Genomic DNA, 24603 nt, shown 5'->3' on the forward strand with positions numbered 1-24603 from the left:
GAGTGGCACAGAAATGTTCATTGTTTCAATATAAAAATTAGTTTGGTACTGGACTGTTTTAGTGCCTACAACACATACTGGGTGAATCTGACCATTTTTGTCTTATTCTTCTCCTCCAAGAATATTATAATTAATAGAAAAGAAGCTCAGTCAGTTATTCAACAATTCTAGGGGTCTTTTAAAAACGTGCAAATGAAAATGTAATGTTTAACATTCACACGTTGCAAATGTCTTTTCCGTTGTCTCTGGTGAGTCAAACTTACACAAAATGTAGTTTGAGACGACTAAAGAACCAGAATCTCTTTTTATTCAAATGGCTGGGCAGCCACAGCAGAAATGCAGGTTTGACTGCATGCAAATTCCACTGCTTCACCCTTTTTGTAACTTTTGCAACAGTTGTCAATGACTCAAATCTGAAGAATTTCCTTATGCTGTTCCATGGAAACTGAAAAAATCATTACGTTGTAGCACTGAAATAATAAAGTGTTTGAAATAGAACCCTGTCACAACCTTTTACCTTTTGTCAAATCAACTTTGCTAATTACTGTGCTTCATTTAACACAATATTTAGAGTTTATATTGATTAAACCAATCTCTATTGCATTAACTCAAATTCCAATGAACTCAAAATTATGTAACCAGGTAACTTTTTAAAGTAAAACCAACAATATTGTTTTACAGTGAAGGCTAAATAAAACCATTTTGCAAACTCATCTTCATGTTGACACTTTTCTGGAGAAGAACACAAAAGAAGATTTGGTAAAATGCTCAAGCTGCTTTTATCCCATACACTAAATAAATGCTCTTTATTGGCATCCATGATTCCCAAAAAAGGGCTGATTCACAAAACAAAGTTATTGGGTAAGAGTTTCTTCTTAAAACCTACACTCTAAAAAATGCTGGGTTGTTTCAACCGAATTTTGGGTAAAATATGGACAAACCCAGCCATTGGGTTGAATTTTTAAATTACATTTGTAACCCAACGTTTGGGCTTGTCCATATTTTACCCAAAATTGGGTTGAAACAACCCAGCATTTTTTAGAGTGTATTAAAGCTGAGAGTGAGACCAACTTATAAGGAACAGAGAAGCCTTAGGCTATAAGAGAAAGGACGGGGTTCACCTCTGCCATATATATGATGTCATCACACTTACAAACTATGACCACAGTGATTGGCTGATGGGGGAGGGGTCTCTGTCAGTGATTTAATCATAGAAATGTTGTAGAATGAGGTATGTTGCCATTTTAAAATAAAATTGTTGCCATATTCAATTGAAGTTTTTATAGGCCAAGTGTCACTAATTAAACAAGTATATGTTTAGCTAATTGTTGTCTTGCAGATTCCAAGCGACAAAGTTCAGGAGCACGTTCAAATGGTCTATCTAATCAACCTTGAGAGAAGGCATACATACAGCCGACTTACCTATATAGTTACCACGACAGCATCCCTCCGCAACCCTGACTCCTCACTCTCGGCTGGTTCCTATTCCCAGCCGGGGACACAGGGGGTACAACGGGTTTGGAGCCCTCAATCCCCTCAAAGAGCACACCAAATGTAATCATTTGTAAGTGTGACCTCGTGAAAATAACTGCCATCGAACGTTATTTTCTTATTTATTTATTTTCAAAGATTAATTTTTGACTTTTTTGAGAGAGAGAGGGGACAGGAATGGTCCACGAGCCGGAACTTGAACTCAGGTCAGCCGAGCAGGCTATCAGCACCAACGGTAGAACATTGCTTTCAACTTGACTGCAATGTTCTTTTCTCCATAATTCAATGCATTTTACCTGTACATTTATGAATCTTTATGTTATGTCATCGCAGATTAAAATATATGAAAATCAAAATATTTCTTGCATTTATGAAGAAAAAGCTAAGCCCCCAAGGCTCTATCGCCAATTTGACTTGTGTCAAAAAATTCTTTGTAAAAAGTAGGACTTCTAAGAGGAGTCAATTAACTGCCTTACAGTAGTGCCCAAAAGTGATGTCCGGCAAAGGAAAATTGAAATATTCACCCTTTATTCAAATAGTATTAAAAATGTGTTAAAGATTTTGTAAGCATATTGTGTTGTGCTTGGAGTCAGTTGTTTGTTTATAACACAATGAAACATGCCAAATTGTACAGACATCGTTTTTAGCCAGGCTGTCATACAAAGAAATTATAAACGCATGATAAAACAAGAGAGGACAGTGAAATTTTAATAATTGAAATTAAATTGATATTAAATGTTGCCGTCAATGTATGATATTTTTTTTCCTGAGAGCTTTTTTTTCTTCCTAAAACCTCTAGCTGTAGTTTTCCTTTTTTGTCTTTTAATATTCAACAATATTATTGATCTGCCTGCATTGACACCATTGTCTGAGAACTGAACTGAGCTGGACGATGACATCACTGTTTTCTCCAGAGCGGGTGTATAGATAAATTAACTAAACAGATAACTAATGATTTTTGCAATGGAAATTAATCAACACTGAACTTAAGCTGGACAATGACACCATTTTCTTCTTGAGCCGCTTTACAACCAAAACTAACTTTGTTGCATTTTTCCCCCCCTGTAATCAAGAAGCTTCTTTGAAACAATCTGTTTTGTAAAAAGCACATATGTGTGACTTGACTTGAAATAATTTTGTCAGATAAAAACCTTAGTGATAAAAACACTAAGTTTAGTGTTTTGTTCTTCCCTCATATTTTAAAATATATAATATATATATATATATATATATTCCTCATAATTTCATGGTTTAAAAAAATTTGAAGGGTCATAAAAAATAAAATAAAAACTCTGCACATCACTTTTGGCCACTGCTGTATGTTTGGTGTGTTCAGTGCCATATAGTGCTATTTAAGACCATGCTTCTCTAGGTCGTCCTCAGACGAGCCTTCCATCGTTGCCTCCAGGCATCCCGATTCTCCATGTATCTGGCCAGTTCGTTGGTGCTCTGGGCTCCTGCATCCCTCTTGAGTATGTCCATGTATGTTAGCGTGGGACGTCCTCTTGACCGATGGCCATGTGTTGGTTCCCATAGCACCAGCTTGCTGGCTGGCAGCTCTCGATGCCTTCGGCAATGTCCTGCAAGTCTCATTCTCCTCGCAGCAATCTTGTTGCTCACTCTTGATACTCCCTCATACAGGATTTTGTTGGTTACATGCACACTCTTACTAATATTAAGCACTGCACGCAGCATCCTGGTGTAGCACCCGTCCAGGGACTTCTCTAGGGTTGGATTCAGGGTCCAGCATTCACTGCCGTAGAGGAGAACAGACTCTACTGTCGCATAGAAGAAGCTGAGCTTGATTTGGCGGGAGAGGTTGGAGTTCCATACACTGTTCATGCCGTTCAGGGCCCTCCATGCAAGTGCCTTCCTCACTTTTAGATCTTGCTCAGTTGAGTTGACCCATGCGCCCAGGTACTTAAAGTCCTCAACTTCTTTCAGCACAGTGTCTCCTTCTGTTATCAGAGGTTGATGTTCTGGTGGAACGTTGCAGGTCATGACCTCAGTTTTCTTTGCATTTAACCTAAGGCCAACCTTGGTGCACTCTAGCTCCACCCTGTGTAGTAGTTCCTGAGCTTGTTCCATGTTATTGGAGAGCAAACTGATGTCATCCGCATAGTCAAGGTCTGTTAAGACTACTGCCGGGTGCCGACTTGACTTCCTTGGTGTCAACATGAAGCCAAGTTCCTGCTCTCGCCCACTGATTGCCTTCTTGAGCGCATAATCAAGGACTATGATGAAGAGGAAGGGGGCTAATGTATCCCCTTGCATAACTCCAGCCAGGATGTCAAACTCCTCGCTGTTGCCATCTGGAGTCACCACCCTGGCCCTTGTTCCTGAGTACATGGACTCTATTGCCCGGAGTAGGTTCGGAGGAATTCTGTATGCCTTCAGGATCTTCACCATCATGCTTCGGTGAATCGAGTCAAATGCCTTTTTGAAGTCTATGAAACATAAGACTGCAGTCAGGTTGTCCTTCCTCACCTCCTCTATCAGTCTCCTGAGTGCCAAGATCTGGGTTGTAGCAGTTCGCCCTTCTCGAAAGCCATTCTGATTTACTCTCAAGTGAGGGGCGATTGCCTGCCGGACCCTGTTTAGAATCATGCGGTTGTAGATTTTCGCAGTGATACAGGTCAGGCTGATACCTCGGTAGTTGTCCGGCTTCGAGAGGTCTCCGGATTTGGGCACTGGTACGATGTTTGATAGAGACCACATATCAGGCAGCCGATTGTGAAGCAGAGCAAGGTTGCAGAACTCCAGAATGATGTCATCAAGATCACAGTTCTTCAGCACCTCTGGGGGTATGCCATCCGGACCAGCGCTTTTTCCCACTCTTACTGTGGCTTTTGCCCTGACGAGCTCACTGAGTGTGAAGGGACCATCGTTGACGTTCAGGTTTGGGAGGTCTGATGGTATTTCCTCTTCCTCAGCTGCGTCTGCTGTTTCTCCCAGCAGCCTTTTGAAGTGGCTTGACCAGGTCGCCACCCTCTCCTCCGGGCTGTGTCCCTTCACCTGTCCCTCCTTGGTCCTCTTCCGCCCCGTCATTTCATTGATGACCCTCCAGGCTTCCCCATACTGCTGTTCCCCTTGCGCCGCCTGCACCCTCCGCACTCTTTCCAGCATTTCTTCCCCTTTTGATGGTATCATAGGTTCTGAAAAGAAACTGTTTGGCTTCGTTCAGCTCACTGCGCCTCTCCTCAGTTGGTTCCCGCTCAAAGTTGAGGCGGGCTTCCACCACCATCCCACGTGCTGCTATGACCTCTGGGTGTTTTGATCGCAGGGAGGTTCTGACTTTCTCCATCTTAGGCACGCACAGTCTGGTCGCCTCCTCGTTCACAGTGACGAATCTCCTGTATTCGCCGCTTGCCTCCGCTCCCCTGTCCAGCTGCTGGAATCGTCTCCTCACCTCCTCTGTTCGCTTACTGCTCGCCAAAATGCAATTATTACTTTCATTTCTGCAGTTAGAGCATCGATTTGTAGAGTGGGAGAAGCTATTCAATTTCTTAAATGTAAGTTACAAAAAGAATACCTTCATGATCAAACTTTTAGCGTTTGATCAACTCTGTCATCATTTAACTCCAATACATTATCCTCCTCCTCCTCTTGGCTGCCATCTTGTTACTCCCAGTCCTAACTTGGTTGGGATACCTCTCCAGCACTCTTAAATAATGTAGGAGCTGAGACCTAGTCTTAACACTTAAGAACCTTTATGTATACACTTATTCTTAAGTTTAGGAATAAGAGTAAAATTATGTATTTCTTAGAATTTTGACACACTTAAGACAAAAAATTTACTCTGAGTGGCTTTAAACATTTGGTCCCAGCTTTTTATACTGTTCTTCACAGTAAGTTTTTCTTTTAAAGTCCCTGTAAAGGCAATTCTAAAAAAAAATCTTAACACATTATAAATGTTAGAAATGTATTGCTAAAACATATTACAAAGACTGTGAACTGTGAAGTAAGTTACTGAATTGAGGAGTTAGACCGTTGAACAGTTTTTCACCATTGCGGTGTTCCGGATTTTTTGGGCAGAGCTAAAATGGGGGCTCGACGATGACGCACTGGAGCCCCTGCAGCTCCTGGACACTTGAGTCACTGAGGCTGGCCCCTCCTCTAACAATAGAGCACATTCATTCACAGTTGATCAGTTGATGCCTTCGTCACAGAAATGCGTAATACCTGGATGCGATCACGTACTAAACAGATCGGTGTCCTTATTTAAATTTCCGAAAAAACGATCACATCAAGAAGAGGTGGATTCATTTTGTGAAGAGCCACCTTGATGGAGAGCTGAGGATCACCGCCAAAACCCGCCTCTGTATTGATCATTTTACACAGGAAAGTTTTATAAACTTTAGTCGGAGAAAACTGGGATTCACTGATAATCTGCTGTTACTGGTGAATGGGGCCGAACCGACTATCTCCCGCCTCGGCCTTCATCCTCCCGTCCCGCCGACAACTGGTGCCATCATCGGCAGTGCTTGCCCACCAATGAGTGTAAGTTGCAGCGCAGCCAGTGGACACGCCCCCAGCGTTTGAGAGTAGGGACTACTGCTCATTTTTTCAAGATTTTGGTAGCTTATTTTATGTAGGCTACTTGTCTGCTTTTTTTATCATTCTAATTTGGCTGGGTGGCTAATAACACATTTTTCTGTGGTGTGACAAACTCAAAACACATACTTAATTTTGACTTTACAGGGACTTTAAGAACTGTTCACAGAAAGATTCTTCTATGGCAGTGGTTTTTAACCCATATGACAAGGTTATCAAGATTGAGATCCACTGTTTTATCTGGCATTGCTACAAAACCCCCTTTTCTTTTTTAAGAAAGTGATGGGGGCCAGGAGCAAATGACTCAACTCCTTTTGTGCTCAAGAAATAATGTGTTATGCATTTGGGACGACATTCAATTTGTTCCTTTAAGCTATCCAACCAATACTCCAAGAAAATGTGAAGATATGAAGCTCTGCTTGATAATTATGATAATAATAATAATAACAAGGTCATGGGATGAGTATGGTTTTATGACCCTTGGGGTTGCTGAAGGGGTTTCACTTCTGTTGTGGTGTGAGAGCAGAAAGAGTCAGGAAGGCACTTGGCGTACTCCACCAGCTCGTAAGACTCACGGATGTCTGTAAGGCCAAGCCAGAATACAATCCAGTGACCATTTACAAAACTGCCATCACAGTGCTTGAAATACCTGAGGATTTGAAAGCAGAATGAGAGATGAATGATGGACGGGCAAAAATATGAATCGCAACAATGCAATGCGGAGGATAGGACACACCAGGGATTGATGCGGTTAGTGGCGCGGGATCTCCAGAAGAGCTTGCCCAAGTCCTGACGAATACACTCCCACAAGATCTGGCCAGTTCCTTGACCTTGTTTACTGCTGCTGACCACAAATTTGTCCAAGTACGGAGTGCCGCTGTTCACAGGCTCTGTGGTGATTATAGCAGCCGCACTGTACCTGCAATAAAATGCATTCATGCACAGATTCAGTAAGCTTATATTCTAGAAGCATCAAACTATGAGCATGATTTACCTAAAGGGTGAAACGTCATTTAAAAATACCACAACTGTGTCATGTAAAGAAGTGAGAGGGGTAAGGTTTGTAAGTGAGTGAGCTGTGTTAAACCCTTAACTCTTTCCCTGCCATTGAAGTAAATTTCAGGCAATCCGTGTTTTTACTGTTATACGGTAAGGGGCGCTACACATCTTCTGAAAGAGTACAGAATCTCCAGATCAGAACACAAAAGAAGCAGAAACAAGCAATAGAAGCATTGCTTATGCACATATAAAATAACGCGATAATCAAAAATTACACAACATATAAATCAAAACCGCTTAATTTTCCCCAATGAAATGTCGACCCATGAAGAGGTACAAGAATACACATGTTTTGGGGGTGTTGATGGACGTGGTGTCCAACTCCATCTATGTTTTGATAATTTTTCTGAATCCGATCTGGTGTTGTGCCGAATTCTGACAGATTATTACCTCCCTAGATCCCCAGTATGGGTAGGTTTAGGATTAGGCAATCAGGTAGCAGCCTCAACAAAGAGGCTAATAATTTGGCAGGGAGTCAAAATTCACACAACACAAGACGTAGTCTTTGACAAAAATTATATTACAAATGCTATTACTACTACGAATACTACTACCACGTGTAAAAAATAAATAAATATTAAACCTGGTCCTGGCGGCCTTTCTTATTTCCCAATGATTCAACTTTCCCTTTACATGGCATGGCAAGGAAAGTTTATTTATATAGCACATTTCATACACAATGGTAATTAAAAGTGCTTTACATAAAATAAATTAAAATAATCAAAATAAATAAGAATAATTAAAAGTTCAGAAGTTCAGAATATAGTTATATTCTAGTTCAGAATATAAAAGAAAAGAAAATACAGTACAAACAGTCGGACGAACAGTGGCACAGTGCTCATTCAGTAAATGCACAGCTAAACAGATGTGTGTTGAGTCTGGATTTGAATGTGACTACTGTAGGAGCACACCTGGGCCTGAATGTATAAAACATCTAAGAAATGCTCTTAAGAATAGTCTTAAGCTTTGACTTAAGTATCAAAAAATACTTAGTAAAAAGTAGGACTTCTCTAAGAGTAGGAGACTTTTATAAAGCAGCTAAAAGCAACTTTCACTAAAGTATAAGACTGATTCTTAAGTGCTGACTGAAGTGGGACTTAAGTGCTGCAAACTAAGGACTACAATGATGTTAACCCAAAATGGTCATCAACCTCTGAATCAGCCAATAGGTGAAAGGCTGCAAGGGTGAGGTCACAGCAGCATGACACCAATCATTTAATGTAATTATAATAAAATAATTTAAAAAAATTATAAAAAAAATTATAAACACTGAAACTTTAATATTTAAATGTATTTTTTTTAAATAGATTTGCTTTGTGCAAAATTATCACAAATTAGTATTGAAGGAAAATTGTCAATTCACCCTTTATTCAAATAGTATTAAAAATGTGTCTTCAGGCAGGAAATGCAGATTCCTTACCCTCGGATTGCGAGCTACGCTAAAGAACCTTATAACACAATACTTGCTTGCTGGGCTGTTAATAAATTTATACTTTGTCACGTCATTTTGCCTCCCGAGTCTTTCTGGTAGAAATCAACACTGAACTTACTTAAGCAGGACAATGACACTATTTTCTTCTAGAGCTGCTGTACAGCCAATACTAACTTTGTTTCATTATGTTCCTGTTATCTCTGTAAAGCTGCTTTGAAACAATCTGTATTGTAAAAAGCACTGTAGAAATAAAGGTGACTTGAAATAATTTTGGCAGATAAATACCTTCACTAAGTTTAGTGTTTTGTTCTTTCCTCATATATACAAATATTTTCCTCATAATTTGACGGTTTAAGCAAACTTGAAGGGTCATTAAAAAAAAAAAAAAAAAAACTTTGCACATCACTTTTGGCCACCACTGTATATTTGGTGTGGTCAGTGTCACAATTGTGCTATTCAAGAGCCTGCTAACTGTGGACTGAAGGGCCCGAGTCACTGCTGCATTTTTCCAGTCGCCAAAAATATAAAAAAATAGAATTATTACTTTCGTTTCATTGCTATAAAATTTCTTAAAGGTAAGTTACAAAAATAATACCTTGATGATTAAACTTTTTTATCGTTTGATCAACTCATTTAATATCATATTTTCGTTGAAAAGTGCATGTCCTCTCTGCTGCCATCTTGTTACTCCTAACTAGGTTAGGAGACCTCTCCAGCTCCCCTAAATAAATTAGGAGCTGAGACCAAGTCTTAAAACTTAGGAACCTTTATGAATCACACTTATTCTTAAGTTTAGGAATAAAAGTAAAATTATGTCACTCTTAGAATTTTTACAGACTTGAGACTAAAATTTTACTCTGAGTGGCTTTATACATACGGGCCCTGGTCTCTTCTGGAAGCTGGTTCCAGCTGTGGCTGGCATAGTAGCTAAAAGCGGACTCGCCGTGCTTTGAGTGAACCCTTGGTATTTCTAGCTGATGTGATCCTAATGATCTGAGTGATCTGTTGGGTTTATATTTAGTGAGCATATCTGCAATGTATTGAGGTCCTAGGCCATTAAATTATTTATAAACCAGCAATAATACTTTAAAATCAATCCTAAATGTGACTGGGAGCCAGTGTAAAGACCTGAGGACTGGTGTGATATGTTCAAATTTTCTGGTTCTGCTCAGGATCCCAGCAGCAGCGTTCTGTAACTGTCTTATGGTATTTTTGGGAAGGCCAGTGAGGAGTCCATTACAGTAATCCACCCTGCTGGTGATGAAAGCATGCACAAGTTTCTCTAAGTCTTGACTGGAAACAAAGCATCTAATTCTTGCAATATTTTTCAGATGATAGTATGCTGATTTAGTTATTGCTTTGACATGACTACTGAAGCTAAGGTCTGAGACACACCCGTTCCTGACTTGATTTTTTGTTATTTGACCTCTAGAGTGAAGGTATGCATTCACCTTGAGAACTAAGGCTAAGTAGGCTAAGTAGATCTGTGTGTCGTCTGCATAGTTGTGGTAAGTGTAGTGGCAATTTTAATCTTTTATTTCTTATTTTGTTTTCTCAATTATAAAATTGAATGTCATGAGTTCTGTATTTGGAATTCTCCTGTTGTACCGTTGATACAGCTGTGATTGTGACACTGAGACAGAGGTGAGAAGACCCCAGGCTAGGGAGGGGTTGAGGCAACCATGGGGGTTCCTCAGTTCCTGCCCTCTGGGGTGGGTGTTTAGAGAATGCTTTGATGAGAACATTATAAGACTACCAGAAAAACACCTATCTGGGTCTCACTTCTGCCTGCAGCTGGCCTATGTGGCTAGAAATGGGAACTATTCTTGCAAGAATAAATGTATCTTTTCTTTTCAATACAATTTGAATCTTGACGTCTCTTTTGCCTGGGAATGCTGTGTTTGTTAAATATTGTTTTTGCCACAACATAAGCAATTTGGTTCTTTCTCATTGTTTGGCTCATTGGGAGCATGTACAGGTTGAATAGGAGTGGTGCAATAATTGAGCCTTGAGGGACTCCGCATGTCATGGATGTCCACTCAGACTTATGGTCTCCTATACTCACATAATAACCTCTCCCTCCTTAGTATGACCTGAACCATTTTAGGACTATCCCAGAAAGCCCCACCCAGTTTTCCAGCCTGTCAAGAAGTATGTTGTGATCGACAGTGTCAAATGCAGCACTGAGGTCGAGTAGTACCAGCACTGATAATTTGCCTGTATCAGTATTTAAGGGAATATCGTTTATTATCTTTATGAGCGCTGTCTCTGTGCTGTGATGTGATCGGAAACCAGATTGAAAATTGTCAAAGTATCCATTTGAGCTTTAGAATTTGTTCAGCTGATTGAAGACAACTTTTTCAATGATCTTGCCTATGAAAGGAAGATTTGAGATCTGTCTATAGTTGCTTAATATAGTCTTATCCAGATTGCTCTTTTTCAGGAGGGGTTTGACAACTGCAGTTTTCAGGGAGTTTGGAAAACTCCCAGAGAGAAGTGAGGCATTTACCACTTTTAGGAGATCTGCTTCTAAGCTGTTTAACACACTTTAAAAAAAAATGTGAGAAGTGCGTCAAGGGCGCAGGGTAATGTTTTAAGGTGCTGTACGGTTTCTTCCAAAATGTTTCCATCAATTTCTTCTAAATCAGACATAGTAACTACTTTCTCAGGTTGTGGTCTGATCTGTCTGACCCCAGTGCAACTCAAGGATGTGCTGATCACCTTTCTGATATTATTGATTTTCTCAGAGAAGAAAGAAGCAAACTCACTGCACTTGCTGTCTGAGAGCATTTCACTGGGAATCTGGCTCGGGGGGTTTGTCAGTCTCTCTACAGTAGCAAAAAGAGTGCGTGTGTTGTTTAAGTTGCTGTTTATAATATTTGAGAAGAAAGTCTGTCTAGCTGTGCTTAGTTCCATATTGAAAGCATGGATGGTGTCTTTGTAGATGTTATAATGGACTACAAGTTTTGTCTTCTGCCACATGCGCTCTGCTTTTCTGCATTGTCTTTTCATATTTTGCACTGCTGTTGAGTTTCTCCAAGGTGCCTTTTGTCTACCACTCTTCCTGACTTTCATGGGAGCAATATCATCACTTACACTTTTAACTTTTGAGTTAAAAGAATCAAGGAGCCACACATGTGTATCAGTGAATTTGAAGTCATAGGGAGAAATGTTTTAAGAGTTGCAAACTTGTAGACTTTTTTTTCTCTCCCACAAACACAAAAAACCTTCTCAAATTCTTCATTGCAGGTGCACAAATCCTAATCTACAAATCACAAATTAAGAAACTTAAAGCTCACATTTTTGCTACAGTTGCTGCAGTGAATATGGTGCAAAACACATTCACACACCCGCATCAAGAAATGTGAAGTTTCCGCATCCGCAAATCAGTATGTGCATTCATCCAATGAGAGTTGCACACTTGTAGAATGTTTTCTCACAAATGTCTTGGATATTTTTCTAGCACATGTGTGGCTATTGTCTACAACTACAAGTTCCACTGTCACAGGCGTTCAGTTGATTTGCACCAAAAATACCTTCATAGGAGAGATCAATATATCAAAGAAAATACAGAAATGATCAGACAGTGCTACCTCCTTAATAACAATCGATGAAATGTTTAGACCCTTACTGATAAGTAAATCTAGAGTCTAGAGTGTGTCCACGATTGTGTGTGGGTCCATGTACATGCTGAGTCAGATCAAAAGTTTTTAAAACAGTTTTGATTTATTTTGCCATGGAGAAAATTGTGACACTGGATCATTTTCTTTCATATTTCTTTGGCCATACAGTATGTTGTAAAATATTTTCATTGAGGCTTGATGTGTAGAAACAACATCTTGTTGTTGTTCTTACCCTTCAGACAGGTAAACAGAATGCAGTCTGCCGTTGAGAGATGCTATGTAATCCTCTCTCAGGTTCTTCTCGAAAGACTTGTTTATCAGTGCCAAGAGACGGCCAGTGTCAATGTCATCCAGGCTGTTGTATCTGTGAAAATGATCAGGCTATTGGTAAATGAACGATTAAGTTCAATCCTGTTGTCCTGTATGCTGATATTTGTTTCGTTAAACACCAAGAGAGACATTCCGAAAGAAACAGACCATAAATAAAGCTGTCATTCACTGCTAATCTTTTTCAGTTTTGACGTCATTCATATCAGATGACACGCAGTAAACACAATATCTTAAATATTTGTCTCTAATAAACGCCTGGTCTAATTATACAGTACTTCCGACTGAGATATCCAGCCTGACACATGAGGTAAAAACTGCTGTAAACACTGTAAACGTATGTACAATACAAAGCACAAAAGGTACTTTTTTTTTTTTACGACCACTTAGCCTGCTCGAATCACGCCATCAGTTTTTTTTGTGTTCACATACCAAATGCCATAAAATGGCGCTTTTCCATTACCAGTACCAGCTCGACTCGACTCAGCTCGTGTCGGCTCGGCTCGCGTTTCGCTCCGTTTTCCATTGTATATATAGTACTTCCACAATAGTACACTGGTCGTCATAGCGACGCGACACACACCCGCTACCCACACACACAGGACAATGGAGGAAATCGAGTGTATGCTGTTTTACATAATATTAGTAATAATGGGTATATCACGCAATCTCTGGCAAAACTATTTAAAAATGCCAGGGTTATTCAGGATACTCCGTCTGGCGCGTGCAATGATGGCGCAGTGAATAGTGACGATTCTCGCTGACCAATCAGCAGTCTTCCGTGCGTCACGTCACGTTTTAGTATCGCCTCAGCTCGCTTAGAACCTCGCCGAAGGTGATACGAAAAAAAGTACCTGGAAGCAGGTACCGGTACAACTTTTACACAGTGGAAAACCAAACAGAGGCGAGTTGAGTCGAGGCGAGGCGAGCCAAGGCGAGCTGGTACTGTGCAGTGGAAAAGCGCCAAAAGTCACCAAGTAACATTCCGATGAAGCTGTGATTTGTAACAATTCAAAACAGAACATTTTCCTGTCAGAAATGACCGAAGAGCACCTGAGGGTATAATGAAAAGATCTTCAAAACATTTCAGACCTTTCTTTTCCCAAAAAGAGTATACAGAATCTGAAACAGGAGGAAGAACAGTTCCATATGGTGGATAGATAGAACATTTGGACCTAAAAACCTCTTAAAAGGGAAAGACTAAAAGAAATAAACTGCAAAAATCACATACCTGTGGATGGGATCTCCATTTTTAAACAGGGTGCCTGAGCCTGACAGACAGATAAAACAATACAGACTTTACAGAAATGCAGAAATTATGTTTCCTTAATGTTATATTGTGGGTTTAAGAAATACAAACAGTAGAAACTTTGCTTTTTTTACTGGTCCAAGATATTCTGTTATCATTAATAAACTCTTAGTCTTAACCCATATTAGTAAACTTTGTACAAATTCAGAACAAGTAAAACAGCATTCAGACCAGTTCCCAGGTTTAGTCTCTCTGGTTAATCCAGTTATGCCATGCATCGCTGATCCCATGGGGTTTCAGTGCGTAAGCATATTGTTGTAATGTTTGTGCAAGTCAATAAAGAGACATTGTTGTAAGCCAGAATTTACTTTACTGAACTGTTCTGCCGCAGAACAGTTCAGTAAAGTGAATTCTAGCTTACAACAACTTCTGCCCATGTCAGTAACTTGTGCAGCACGCTCTCTTTTATCCACGCACTTGTACCATTTCTTAAAGGGATAGTGCAATAAACAGAACAACACATATGCATGCAAAACAAATTTTGGGGGGCGTATAAATGGCACGAGAAATAACATTCGTGGACGTGGTATAGATACGCACTTTCATGAGATCGTGTTGGCTTTGTTAGCTGTCTCGGGGTCATATGTCCTTTGACTTTAATGAGAGAAACAGAGTACATAAGTGTCATTTGTCTCGGTAAGTGTGTGTGTTTTCTGTCTTATCTCACCTTTATGGCTGAAGAGCTCAGTGAGAAGCGTGCCGGCTGAGGTGAGTACGGCCGAGCTGTCAGCTGGCAGCAGGTTGAGCAGCTCTACAATGGCACTGATGCGCCTTTTCTCCACTTCACTCAGCCAACTCAGGCCTGGCAAATCTCCCGGCAGTGACACTAAACCCAACACCTGAAAAATAAAAAACATACCATGATTTTAATTAGGAACACTTTACCCCTTGATTTCAAATGTGTATTCATTATGTGCGCATTTATATTTGAGAAAAATAAAATAATTAAATAGAAGCAAACATATTTTTGTTTAGCATTAACTGCTGCATACCACCCAGAAATGTAGAAATTCTAACACTGCCACCCTGTGTTCACTTTACGCTATTGAAGCAACAATAATTTCTTGAACACATTTCTGCAGTTAAACCACTCTTTATTGAAAATTATAGCTAGACATTTAGTTTGACAGTTTTATAAACTATATATTGTGAGTTGGCTGAAAAGTAAACCTGTTTACAATGCTATGACAATTTTGAAATATAGGCTATGTGTAATGAGATACAAAATTGATAAGATAATAGGCTTTAAATATTATTTTACATTTTATAGTTTTAGAACGATAAATAGCATATTATATAAGATCAATAATTATACAAATATATAAATATATATTACTTGTATATGTACTGCACTGACAAAAAAAAATGTCGCTGTTTGGATTTGAATAGGCAAATGTCTATGACTGGATCATTATTGCTGTGATTATAATGGTCTAGCATGTTATATGTTTGGCAACAGTTCTTCTAACTCTAATAGCTTTTCATTTCTTAAACAACCATGTAGGCATCATATCCATATTCCAGGATGACAATGTCAATATTAATCAGGCTCAAACTGTTAAAGAATGGTTGGGAGGGAGCACTAAGAATCATTTCCACACATGAATTGGCACCTCTGAGTCCAGACCTTTATTTCAGTGAAAGTCTTTGGGATGTGCTGGAGGAGACTTTACAAGAGTGCTGGACTCTTGCATTGTCGAGAAAAGACCTTGACCAAAAATGTATGCACTTCTTGATGGAAATAAATGTTGTGATGCTATGGCCATGATGTGTCTTCCTACAGTATATGGTTATATAAGAAATTAAAAGCTACACATTTCATCAATTAGGGTTTGAATAACTGTTGCCAGACATATAACACGCTAGAAACATAATAATCACAGCAGTAATGATCCAATCATGGACTTAAATATTTGCCTATATAAATCTAAACAGCGATAATGTATATATATATATATGTAAGGGATAACGTATAGCGAGGCGGTTGTTATAACGAATACAACCCCGACAGCCTGAAGGAGTTGTATTCGCTATAACAACCGCCTCGCTATACATTATCCTGCTTATTACATGGCTACCTACCAAATAAATCAAAATATTGATTTAAAAACGATTGTATTGTATATATAAAATATTTCTTGTACAAAAGAAAATGATCTTACATAAAAAGATTCAACAACTGAAACAAACTGAATGAATTTTACTGACATTTGACGAACATAAATGGAATAATGTGTCCGTGAACAAGGGAGGTTCAATATCAAACGTTTTTCAAAACAAAAACGTGAGACGCATCACGCGGGCAGTGGAATGGGGGGGAAACGCAAGGTCTCAAGAAGTGTTTTTTTTTTTTTTTGTCATAGAATTTTTATTGTTGCAAACTGCATTTAAAATTGTATACAACTCCACCACACCCACAATCTCAAATAATACTTTTTGTCAAGATTTATAAAAAAAATTTTTTTTTAATTTATATGAAGTGTACAAGTTTTTGCATTATTATTATTACTACAGTCAAACCTGAATACAGAGAAAGCTATTTGTTACAGGTAACATTCCAATTCAATAAATTTTTTTACAAAAATAAACGGAAATGCTTTATCACAGCTTATTATTATTTATATACTATATATATATATATATATACATACATATATATATATGTATATATATACCGGTATATTAATTATAATTATTATTTATTTTAATTATTACTTATATATTATTATAATAATTACAGCTTAATCCATCTGGATCTGATCTCATAATTTCAACCTCTTATTTCAGTCTTCTGACTCAATTATGCTGTATGGTAATAGGCCCTACCAGTTCCTTTGTGTTTATAATTGTGTGTGTGTACATGTGTGTACGGGTGGGTCTGTTTTTCACTATTGATGTTTTAGAGTTTCACCCGTCATTGCTGAGCACTTTTTTTTTCTGCATCGTGGCCGATTTATAGATTGTACACATAAAAATTCTCAGAATTTTTGTGTTTTTGTCGATTTCCCATTCATTTCCCATGGTCGGTCATTTTTGACCGAAGAGCACAAAAGGTACTTTTTTTTTTTTACGACCACTTAGCCTGCTCGAATCACGCCATCAGTTTTTTTTGTGTTCACATACCAAATGCCATAAAAGTCACCAAGTAACATTCCGATGAAGCTGTGATTTGTAACAATTCAAAACAGAACATTTTCCTGTCAGAAATGACCGAAGAGCACCTGAGGGTTTAATGAAAAGATCTTCAAAACATTTCAGACCTTTCTTTTCCCAAAAAGAGTATACAGAATCTGAAACAGGAGGAAGAAATAGATGATTATACGTATGAGCCATGGTTGATGCCGAGGTTAATTTAAAATGACGCCGGAATTGAAAGAATATTTTGAGAGAGGAGCATACTATTGGGTTTTTCGTGTAATGTGAAAGGGACATACGGAGAGAAGAGAACACCATAGCAGAAATGTTCAAGTACAAGACTTAGCTTCTAAGTGGCACCATGGGAAAGAGGAGGTCTGTACCCAGAGCACCAATAATAATACATAAAATTGGGCAAGGAAAGCCCTCCACTTAATCAACTTTTTTAGAGCAAAATTTTGGAAACTAGGAGTTTTTCCTGCCCATATAAAAGAGGAGATTAATTTGTCTATATTTTTTAAGAAAGATTTGGGTAGAAACAGAGGAATAGCTTTAAAGAGGTAAATACATTTTGGGAGAATATTCATTGTACCGCGTTTATCCTACCTAGTGGAGATAATGGAAGAGTTGCCCATCTTAAAAAAGCGGACTTCGTGTATGAAACTAAAGGTGTAAAATTTGCTGCTTTTAAGGCAGAATAAGAAAGGGTGACATTAACGCCAAGATACTTGAATTTAGAACTCAACAGGTGGAAAGGTATGTCATTCTGTTGTCGTTTTAGGCCAGACTGATTTATGGGTAGACATTCACTCTTCTGTAAGTTGTTTGTACCCAGAAAATTTCCCAAAATCATCTAATAGATGTATTATCTCAGGAATAGATGCAATTGGATTGGTTCAAGACGTGTTTTTTAAAAGTTAAACTGATTTTAACAGCGTTTTTAGAACATCTAAGACTGCTACAGGGAGACTTGGTGGAAGAATAAAGTAACATCTCATAGAATTAATCTGCTGCAGTCCATGAAGATGAGATGCACTTCAGGACTTAAAGCAACTGGTGGACACCAGATTCTAACTGCTACTTTTGATATTGACCTGTTTCAAATCAGTAATGTGTTGCACCTAATCAGTAATCAGGATATAAAGCCATGTCAAATCCAAATGGCATGTGTGATTTTCACAATGGAGGGCAGGAGAGAAGGAGGAAGTGGAAGGGGAAGAGGAAGAGGAAGAGGATGAGGAGGAGACAGAGACAGAGGAGGAGGAAGAGACAGAGGAGGAGGAGACAGAGGAGGAAGAGGAAGAGACGGAGGAGGAGGAAGAGACAGAGGAGGAGGAAGAGATGGAGGAGGAAGAGGAAGAGGAGGAGACAGAGGAGGAGGAGACAGAGGAGGAGGAAGAGGAGGAGTAGACAGAGGAGGAGGAGGAGGAGGAGACAGAGGAGGAGGAAGAGGAGGAGGAGGAGACAGAGGAGGAGGAAGAGGAGGAGGAGACAGAGGGGGAGGAGACAGAGGGGGAGGAGGAGGAGACAGAGGAGGAGGAGGAGGAGGAGGGGGAGAAGGAGACAGAGGAGGAGGAGACAGAGGAGGAGGAGACAGAGGAGGAGGAGGAGGAGGGGGAGGAGGAGACAGAGGAGGAGGAGGAGGGGGAGGAGGAGACAGAGGAGGAGGAAGAGGAGGAGGAGGAGACAGAGGAAGAGACAGAAGAGGAGGAGGAGACAGAGGAGGAGGAGACATAGGAGGAGGAGGAGGAGGAGACAGAGGAGGAGGGGGAGGAGACAGAGGAGGAGGAGACAGAGGAGGAGGAGGAGGGTGAGGAGGAGACAGAGGAGGAGGAGACAGAGGAGGAGGAGACAGAGGAGGAGGAGACAGAGGAGGAGGATGAGGAGGAGACAGAGGAGGAGGAAGAGGAGGAGGAGACAGAGGAAGAGACAGAAGAGGAGGAGGAGACAGAGGAGGAGGAGGAGGGGGAGGAGGAGACAGAGGAGGAGGAGACAGAGGAGGAGGAGACAGAGGAGCAGGAGACAGAGGAGGAGGATGAGGAGGAGACAGAGGAGGAGGAGACAGAGGAGGAGGAGGAGACAGAGGAGGAGGAGACAGAGGAGGAGGAGGAGACAGAGGAGGATGAGACAGAGGAGGAGGAGGATGAGGAGGAGACAGAGGAGGAGACAGAGGAGGAGGAGGAGGATGAGGAGGAGACAGAGGAGGAGGAAGAGGAGGAGGAGGAGGAGACAGAGGAAGAGACAGAAGAGGAGGAGGAGACAGAGGAGGAGGAGGAGGGGGAGGAGGAGACAGAGGAGGAGGAGGATGAGGAGGAGACAGAGGAGGAGGAAGAGGAGGAGGAGGAGACAGAGGAAGAGACCGAAGAGGAGGAGGAGACAGAGGAGGAGGAGGAGACAGAGGAGGAGGAGACAGAGGAGGAGGAGGATGAGGAGGAGACAGAGGAGGAGGAAGAGGAGGAGGAGGAGGAGGAGACAGAGGAAGAGACAGAGGAGGAGGAGGAGGAGACAGAGGAGGAGGAGACAGAGGAGGAGGAGCAGGATGAGGAGGAGACAGAGGAGGAGGAGGAGGAGACAGAGGAGGAGGAAGAGGAGGAGGAGGAGGAAGAGACAGAGGAGGAGGAGGAGACAGAGGAGGAGGAAGAGGAGGAGGAGGAGGAAGAGACAGAGGAGGAGGAGGAGACAGAGGAAGAGACAGAAGAGGAGGAGGAGGAGGAAGAGACAGAAGAGGAGGAGGAGGAAGAGACAGAGGAGGAGGAGGAGACAGAGGAGGAGGAGGAGGAGGAGGAGGAAGAGACAGAAGAGGAAGAGGAGGATGAGGAGGAGGAGGAAGAGACAGAAGAGGAGGAGGATGAGGAGGGGGAGGAGGAGGAGACAGAGGAGGAGGAGACAGAGGAGGAGGAGGAGGATGAGGAGGAGACAGAGGAGGAAGAGGAGGAGGAGGAGGAGGAGGAGGAGGAGACAGAGGAGGAGGAGGAGGAGACAGAGGAGGAGGAAGAGGAGGAGGAGGAGGAAGAGACAGAGGAGGAGGAGACAGAGGAAGAGACAGAAGAGGAGGAGGAGGAAGAGACAGAAGAGGAGGAGGAGGAAGAGACAGAGGAGGAGGAGACAGAGGAGGAGGAGGAGACAGAGGAAGAGACAGAAGAAGAAGAGGAGGATGAGGAGGAGGAGGAAGAGACAGAAGAGGAGGAGGATGATGAGGAGGAGGAGGAGGAGACAGAGGAGGAGGAGGAGGAGGAGACAGAGGAAGAGACAGGAGAGGAAGAGGAGGAGGAAGAGACAGAAGAGGAAGAGGAAGTGGAGGAGGAGGAAGAGCCATCATTTCCAATGAAATTAGAGCAACAATCATACACCATGTTCTGGTTCATGGAATATGTGTATGAGGGAAGTATGAGGGAAGCAGGACTACGTGCTCAACCAAATATAAGCAGGTTCTCTGTGTCCTCCATTGTCAGGACATTCAGAGAAGAGAACAGGTAAGTGTACTATCATTTGTGGTCCCTCAAACTTACAGTACAGTATGTACAGTTGTGCAACGTCTCAGTAAATTACTGTAACATATCTCTAAAAATTGGCCCTTTTCTTGCAGTATTAAAACTAATAGTAGTATTAAAAATAATAGTATTTAATATATTGTACATATTTGGTGACATTTCAATGCATTAGGCCTGTCTGTACAATTCTAACAAGAGGTTTTATTTGCTAGAGTTGAAAGACTGCCACATGCCGGTGGAAGGAGAGGTATATATCAATATGTACAAGTAAGTAATCATGTCCAGAAATTATACAGCACTATTGAGTTACTATACATCTTTACTGTGTAAAGTACTGTGTGTAGCACATGTATACAGAGACATGAAGCCTGGAATGCTATGTCATTTCCGTTACTTCAAAAAAAAAAATTTTTTCATTTCTATAGAGAATGTTTCAACTGGATTCCATGGAGAGGCCTCATGAGTGCATCTTCTTGGATGAAGCTGGATTCAATCTCACCAAGAGGAGGAGAGGCGCAACATTATTGGTCAACTTGCCATTGTAGAGTTGCCAGGGCAGCGTGGTGGCAACGTGACCATATGTGCTGCCATCAGTGAATAACCACCGCCATGTGACTTTAGGGCCTTACAACACTGCCCATCTTATAATGTTTCTGTATGCTCTACAGGAAGCACTACTGAGACGTGAACAGAGAGGTGATGAGCAGGCAGAGCCTCCCATGTATGAGGTAATCTGGGACAATGTGAACTTTCACCGTGGTCCTAAAATTCGTGAGTGGTTTTGAAAATAACCCACGTTTCAGAAATGAGTGCCTCCCACCATACTCGCCCTTCCTTAATCCCATTGAATAATTTTTTTCTGCATGGAGGTGGAAGCTCTATGACCGAAATCCTTATGCACAGGAAAATCTCATTCAGTCAATGGATGCAGCATGTGACAACATTGGATTGGAAGCGATTCAAGGTTGGATTCGGCATGCTAAAGGATTCTTTCCCCGTTGTTTAACAAGGGACAGGATTGCCTGTGACGTTGATGAGGTCCTGTGGCCTGACCATGCCCAGAGGCATGATGCTGAGGCAGAATGACTCCAAGACATTGCTTGCTTTTGATCTGCTGCATATTTTGTTTGTGACTACATTTATATGTGTGCAGGATTGTGCAAGTACTTCATAATAAATAAAAATTTCCCCTGCTCTGCCCTGAGTGTTTTGCATTTATCTCGGTAGTGTGTAATGACTGCTGTGTAGTGTTTATGCATTAGCTGGATGTGTGTGTTATCTGAAACCAGTGTTTGGTTTTGGGTAAAGATAACATAGTTCTGAAGCAATTGTTTGATATAGCAAGACAAGTCAAAGGTTTTGATAGTGTAGCTTAAGTTTGGTGATTTGTGTTTAAGGTTTTGAGAAAGCGAGAGAAACATTCAAAAAATGTGTTTTAGCAATTCAGAAATACTGTAATAGAACTGTGATGCCTCCTCTAAACTGTTAGTGTCTTTAGGACTGTTCCATAAGGCATGTGCAAAAATTGGATCATTGAATAAGCATGACAAACATTGCTTAAAACCTTTAAAATAAAGATCTGTAAAGCGTCTTTGGAGTGTACAGTTCTTTAAATTACAGAAATTACAGTATCCTGAAAAAGGGACATTTAAGGTTTAGCTTTACTCCCCTGGCCTCAACACACAAACACACATACACAAATGCCTCCATTAATAAAATTAAGTAATGCAACGATTTCTTGTTAGTCAGATTCACATATTACTCCTACTGTACCTTGTGGTTTTGGTTACGGAGACCCCCTGAGCTGTTGAGGAATATGACTTTCTGAGGCTGCAGTGACTGCGAGACGGCTGCCGTCACCTGGATCGAGCTGAGAACAGAAGAACGACCGCCAGCCTCGCGGCCCACGGGACAGACCAGCGGGATGACTCTACAGTCCAGAGTCCACTGCAGAAGAGCCGAGTCCACAACAACTGAGGGACCACTGCTGACAGAGGACACAGAGACTAAGTGTTTGTGTGTGTGTGTGAGAGAGAGAGAGAGAGGAGACTCTGATGTGTACTAGAAGAAGTCCATGACACCACGGCCCATTTACACTAAGGACGATAACAATATAGGCCTAGTTTTAAAAATAATTTTAAATGTGAAAGAATAGCATGAATAGAGTCATGAATAATGGCAATGTTGTTGGAATCATTTTTAGATTTTTTTTTTTTTCAGCTGATGAACAATAAAAACATTGACATCCATTCAGAATCCATCTGACTTTCAAGCAACCAGCACAAGCATTTAAAGAGGCAGTGACTACAGTGCGCGTTTATAATAAACAGAATGTTATTGTTTGTTGCTATGGACGTTAATTAAGTTATCATTTAGAGTTATCGCTCTTGGTGTTGAACGGGCCTTAAAGTGGCTTATAAACCTGCTTTCATCCTGAGGGTCCCGCAGTTGTAAAAGGGCCTCTGAACTAAAGAAGGGCATCACATTGGCTGAGTTGTGCTGAAGTGCTTCTGTTAAAGCCTGGCAATGTTTCACCATCACAGTCTTGGCGAGGGAGGAATTAGTCCCAGTTTTGTTGCTGTCCTCTTCTTCCATCTCAGGAGGCAATCCCATCACCACCACGAGCTTCATATCCATGCGCTGCAGGAAGGAGAGTCCAAAGGCCAGGCTCTGAACCATCTCACGGCTATCAAACACTGACGTGTCAACCTGAGGAGGACAACACAGAAATCAGCTTCATGTCTATTTGAAATGTCATGACCCCAAGGGACAACTGAGTGTATCAGCTGCCATTAAGGTTTTTACAAAATATCTACAAACTCAACAAACATAACCGTTATTTATAATTTAGACTAAGTCGGAAAGAGTCTGCTTCTATGAAGAGCTCAGATATCTGCAGAGTATAGCAGCCTACCCAAGGTTAATTTAGTTTGACCAGTGATCCTGAAACAGAAAAAGGCTTCAATTGTCTGCAGAGTCAACAAACCAACAGAAAGGATTATGTACACTCGTGCACAATTTGAGCAGCAGCAGATGACAAGTCGGCAGAGTCTTCTCTGTTGAGACTGTTTAACAATATTTATATGATTTTTTTAAATAATTGATTAATAATAATACAGGCCTATAGCTATGAATATTGAATACTTAAAAATTATACAATTATAATAAAAAAAATTACCTGCATTGAAATTGTAGTATGAGTTATGGTCTTCTCATTGAATTAACTTAAATATTTAAGCACAGATAACTTAATATGCAATAATACAGACTCATATTTTTCTATATTTTTGCATTTACTTATGACCAAGCAAATAAAATATTAAAACAAGTTATTGCTTCACATAAACAGCTTTATTAAGGTTTGATCTCTTACATTTCATAGCTTAACAGGCTAACCACATTTCATCAATTAACAAAATACAATTATAGCCATTTGAAGAGTTAAAGTTTAACAAATTAATTGAAACATTTAAATATAAAATCCCAAATTTATCAAATATAATATATTTTCGATATAAAACAAATATTATTATAATATAATGTGAATTTTATTAAAAAGAGCATTAAAAAAAACATGTATAAGGCCTATAGTCAAAAATTGCCTTCATATTCTCACTGTATGGTCGCAAGACACGCACCTGCAGTACCGCAAACACTGGAGATAACCCGGCCCGCTGAAAGTGTGTTAACCAGTACCGAGCCTCCCGTGGATCACCTCCAATTTGATTGAGAAAAGCCTTGACATCTCTGTAGATCAGTGTGCGGTTGGACCAGAGGTTGAGCTCGCTCGGGGAGGTGTTGGGGAGCTCCTGTAGGGTCCACGCCGGGGTTTTGCTGCCTTGTCCCGCAGCACTGGCTGACCTCAGGCGCCGGTTCACTGGGACTAGTCTCCGCTGATGATGACCGCTCCTCTGCTGACTCAGGGCTGATGGTTTAGTCCAAAACTGGTCAGCCATGATGACCATGGCCCTGCAACCGGACGAACCGCTGTTGACTTTGGCCATGAGTTGTGCAGAGCAATCGAATGCCCCCCGAAAGCTTTACCTTCAAATGACCACATCAGGATTTGGAGGGGTGAATGTGGTAGGCGAGGACACGTGGCTGAATCAGCTGTCAGGAGCTCCAGTGGTGTGCAATAGAGAATACATGGTTTCTAATTTAATTAAAAGCAGTGTAAAACAA

General features: G+C 40.8%; 1 protein-coding gene and 1 long non-coding RNA gene across 3 annotated transcripts; one reads left to right on the plus strand and one right to left on the minus strand.

Moving 5' to 3' along the window:
* Positions 1 to 6467: 6467 nt before the first annotated feature.
* On the minus strand, positions 6468 to 24524 carry nags (N-acetylglutamate synthase). 2 transcript variants are annotated; one of them, XM_079630217.1, is made up of 8 exons: positions 24060 to 24524; positions 22844 to 23130; positions 22195 to 22408; positions 14463 to 14634; positions 13718 to 13757; positions 12392 to 12523; positions 6782 to 6964; positions 6468 to 6694 (listed from the first exon to the last, which is right to left on the minus strand). In XM_079630217.1, the coding sequence occupies exons 1-8, from the start codon at positions 24423 to 24425 to the stop codon at positions 6517 to 6519; spliced, it is 1572 nt and encodes a 523-aa protein (XP_079486343.1). In that variant the 5' UTR covers positions 24426 to 24524; the 3' UTR covers positions 6468 to 6516. The 2 variants fall into 2 exon arrangements, with proteins under 2 accessions (XP_079486343.1, XP_079486344.1); XM_079630218.1 differs by having other exon boundaries at positions 22195 to 22405; positions 24060 to 24518.
* On the plus strand, positions 20270 to 20951 carry LOC307007894. The gene is made up of 3 exons (XR_013799708.1): positions 20270 to 20403; positions 20634 to 20688; positions 20847 to 20951. It is a non-coding gene; the product is annotated as an uncharacterized lncRNA (long non-coding RNA).
* Positions 24525 to 24603: the final 79 nt, after the last annotated feature.

Source organism: Phoxinus phoxinus, assembly GCF_949152265.1.
Source record: "Phoxinus phoxinus genome assembly, chromosome: 1".
NCBI classification, from domain to species: domain Eukaryota; kingdom Metazoa; phylum Chordata; class Actinopteri; order Cypriniformes; family Leuciscidae; genus Phoxinus; species Phoxinus phoxinus.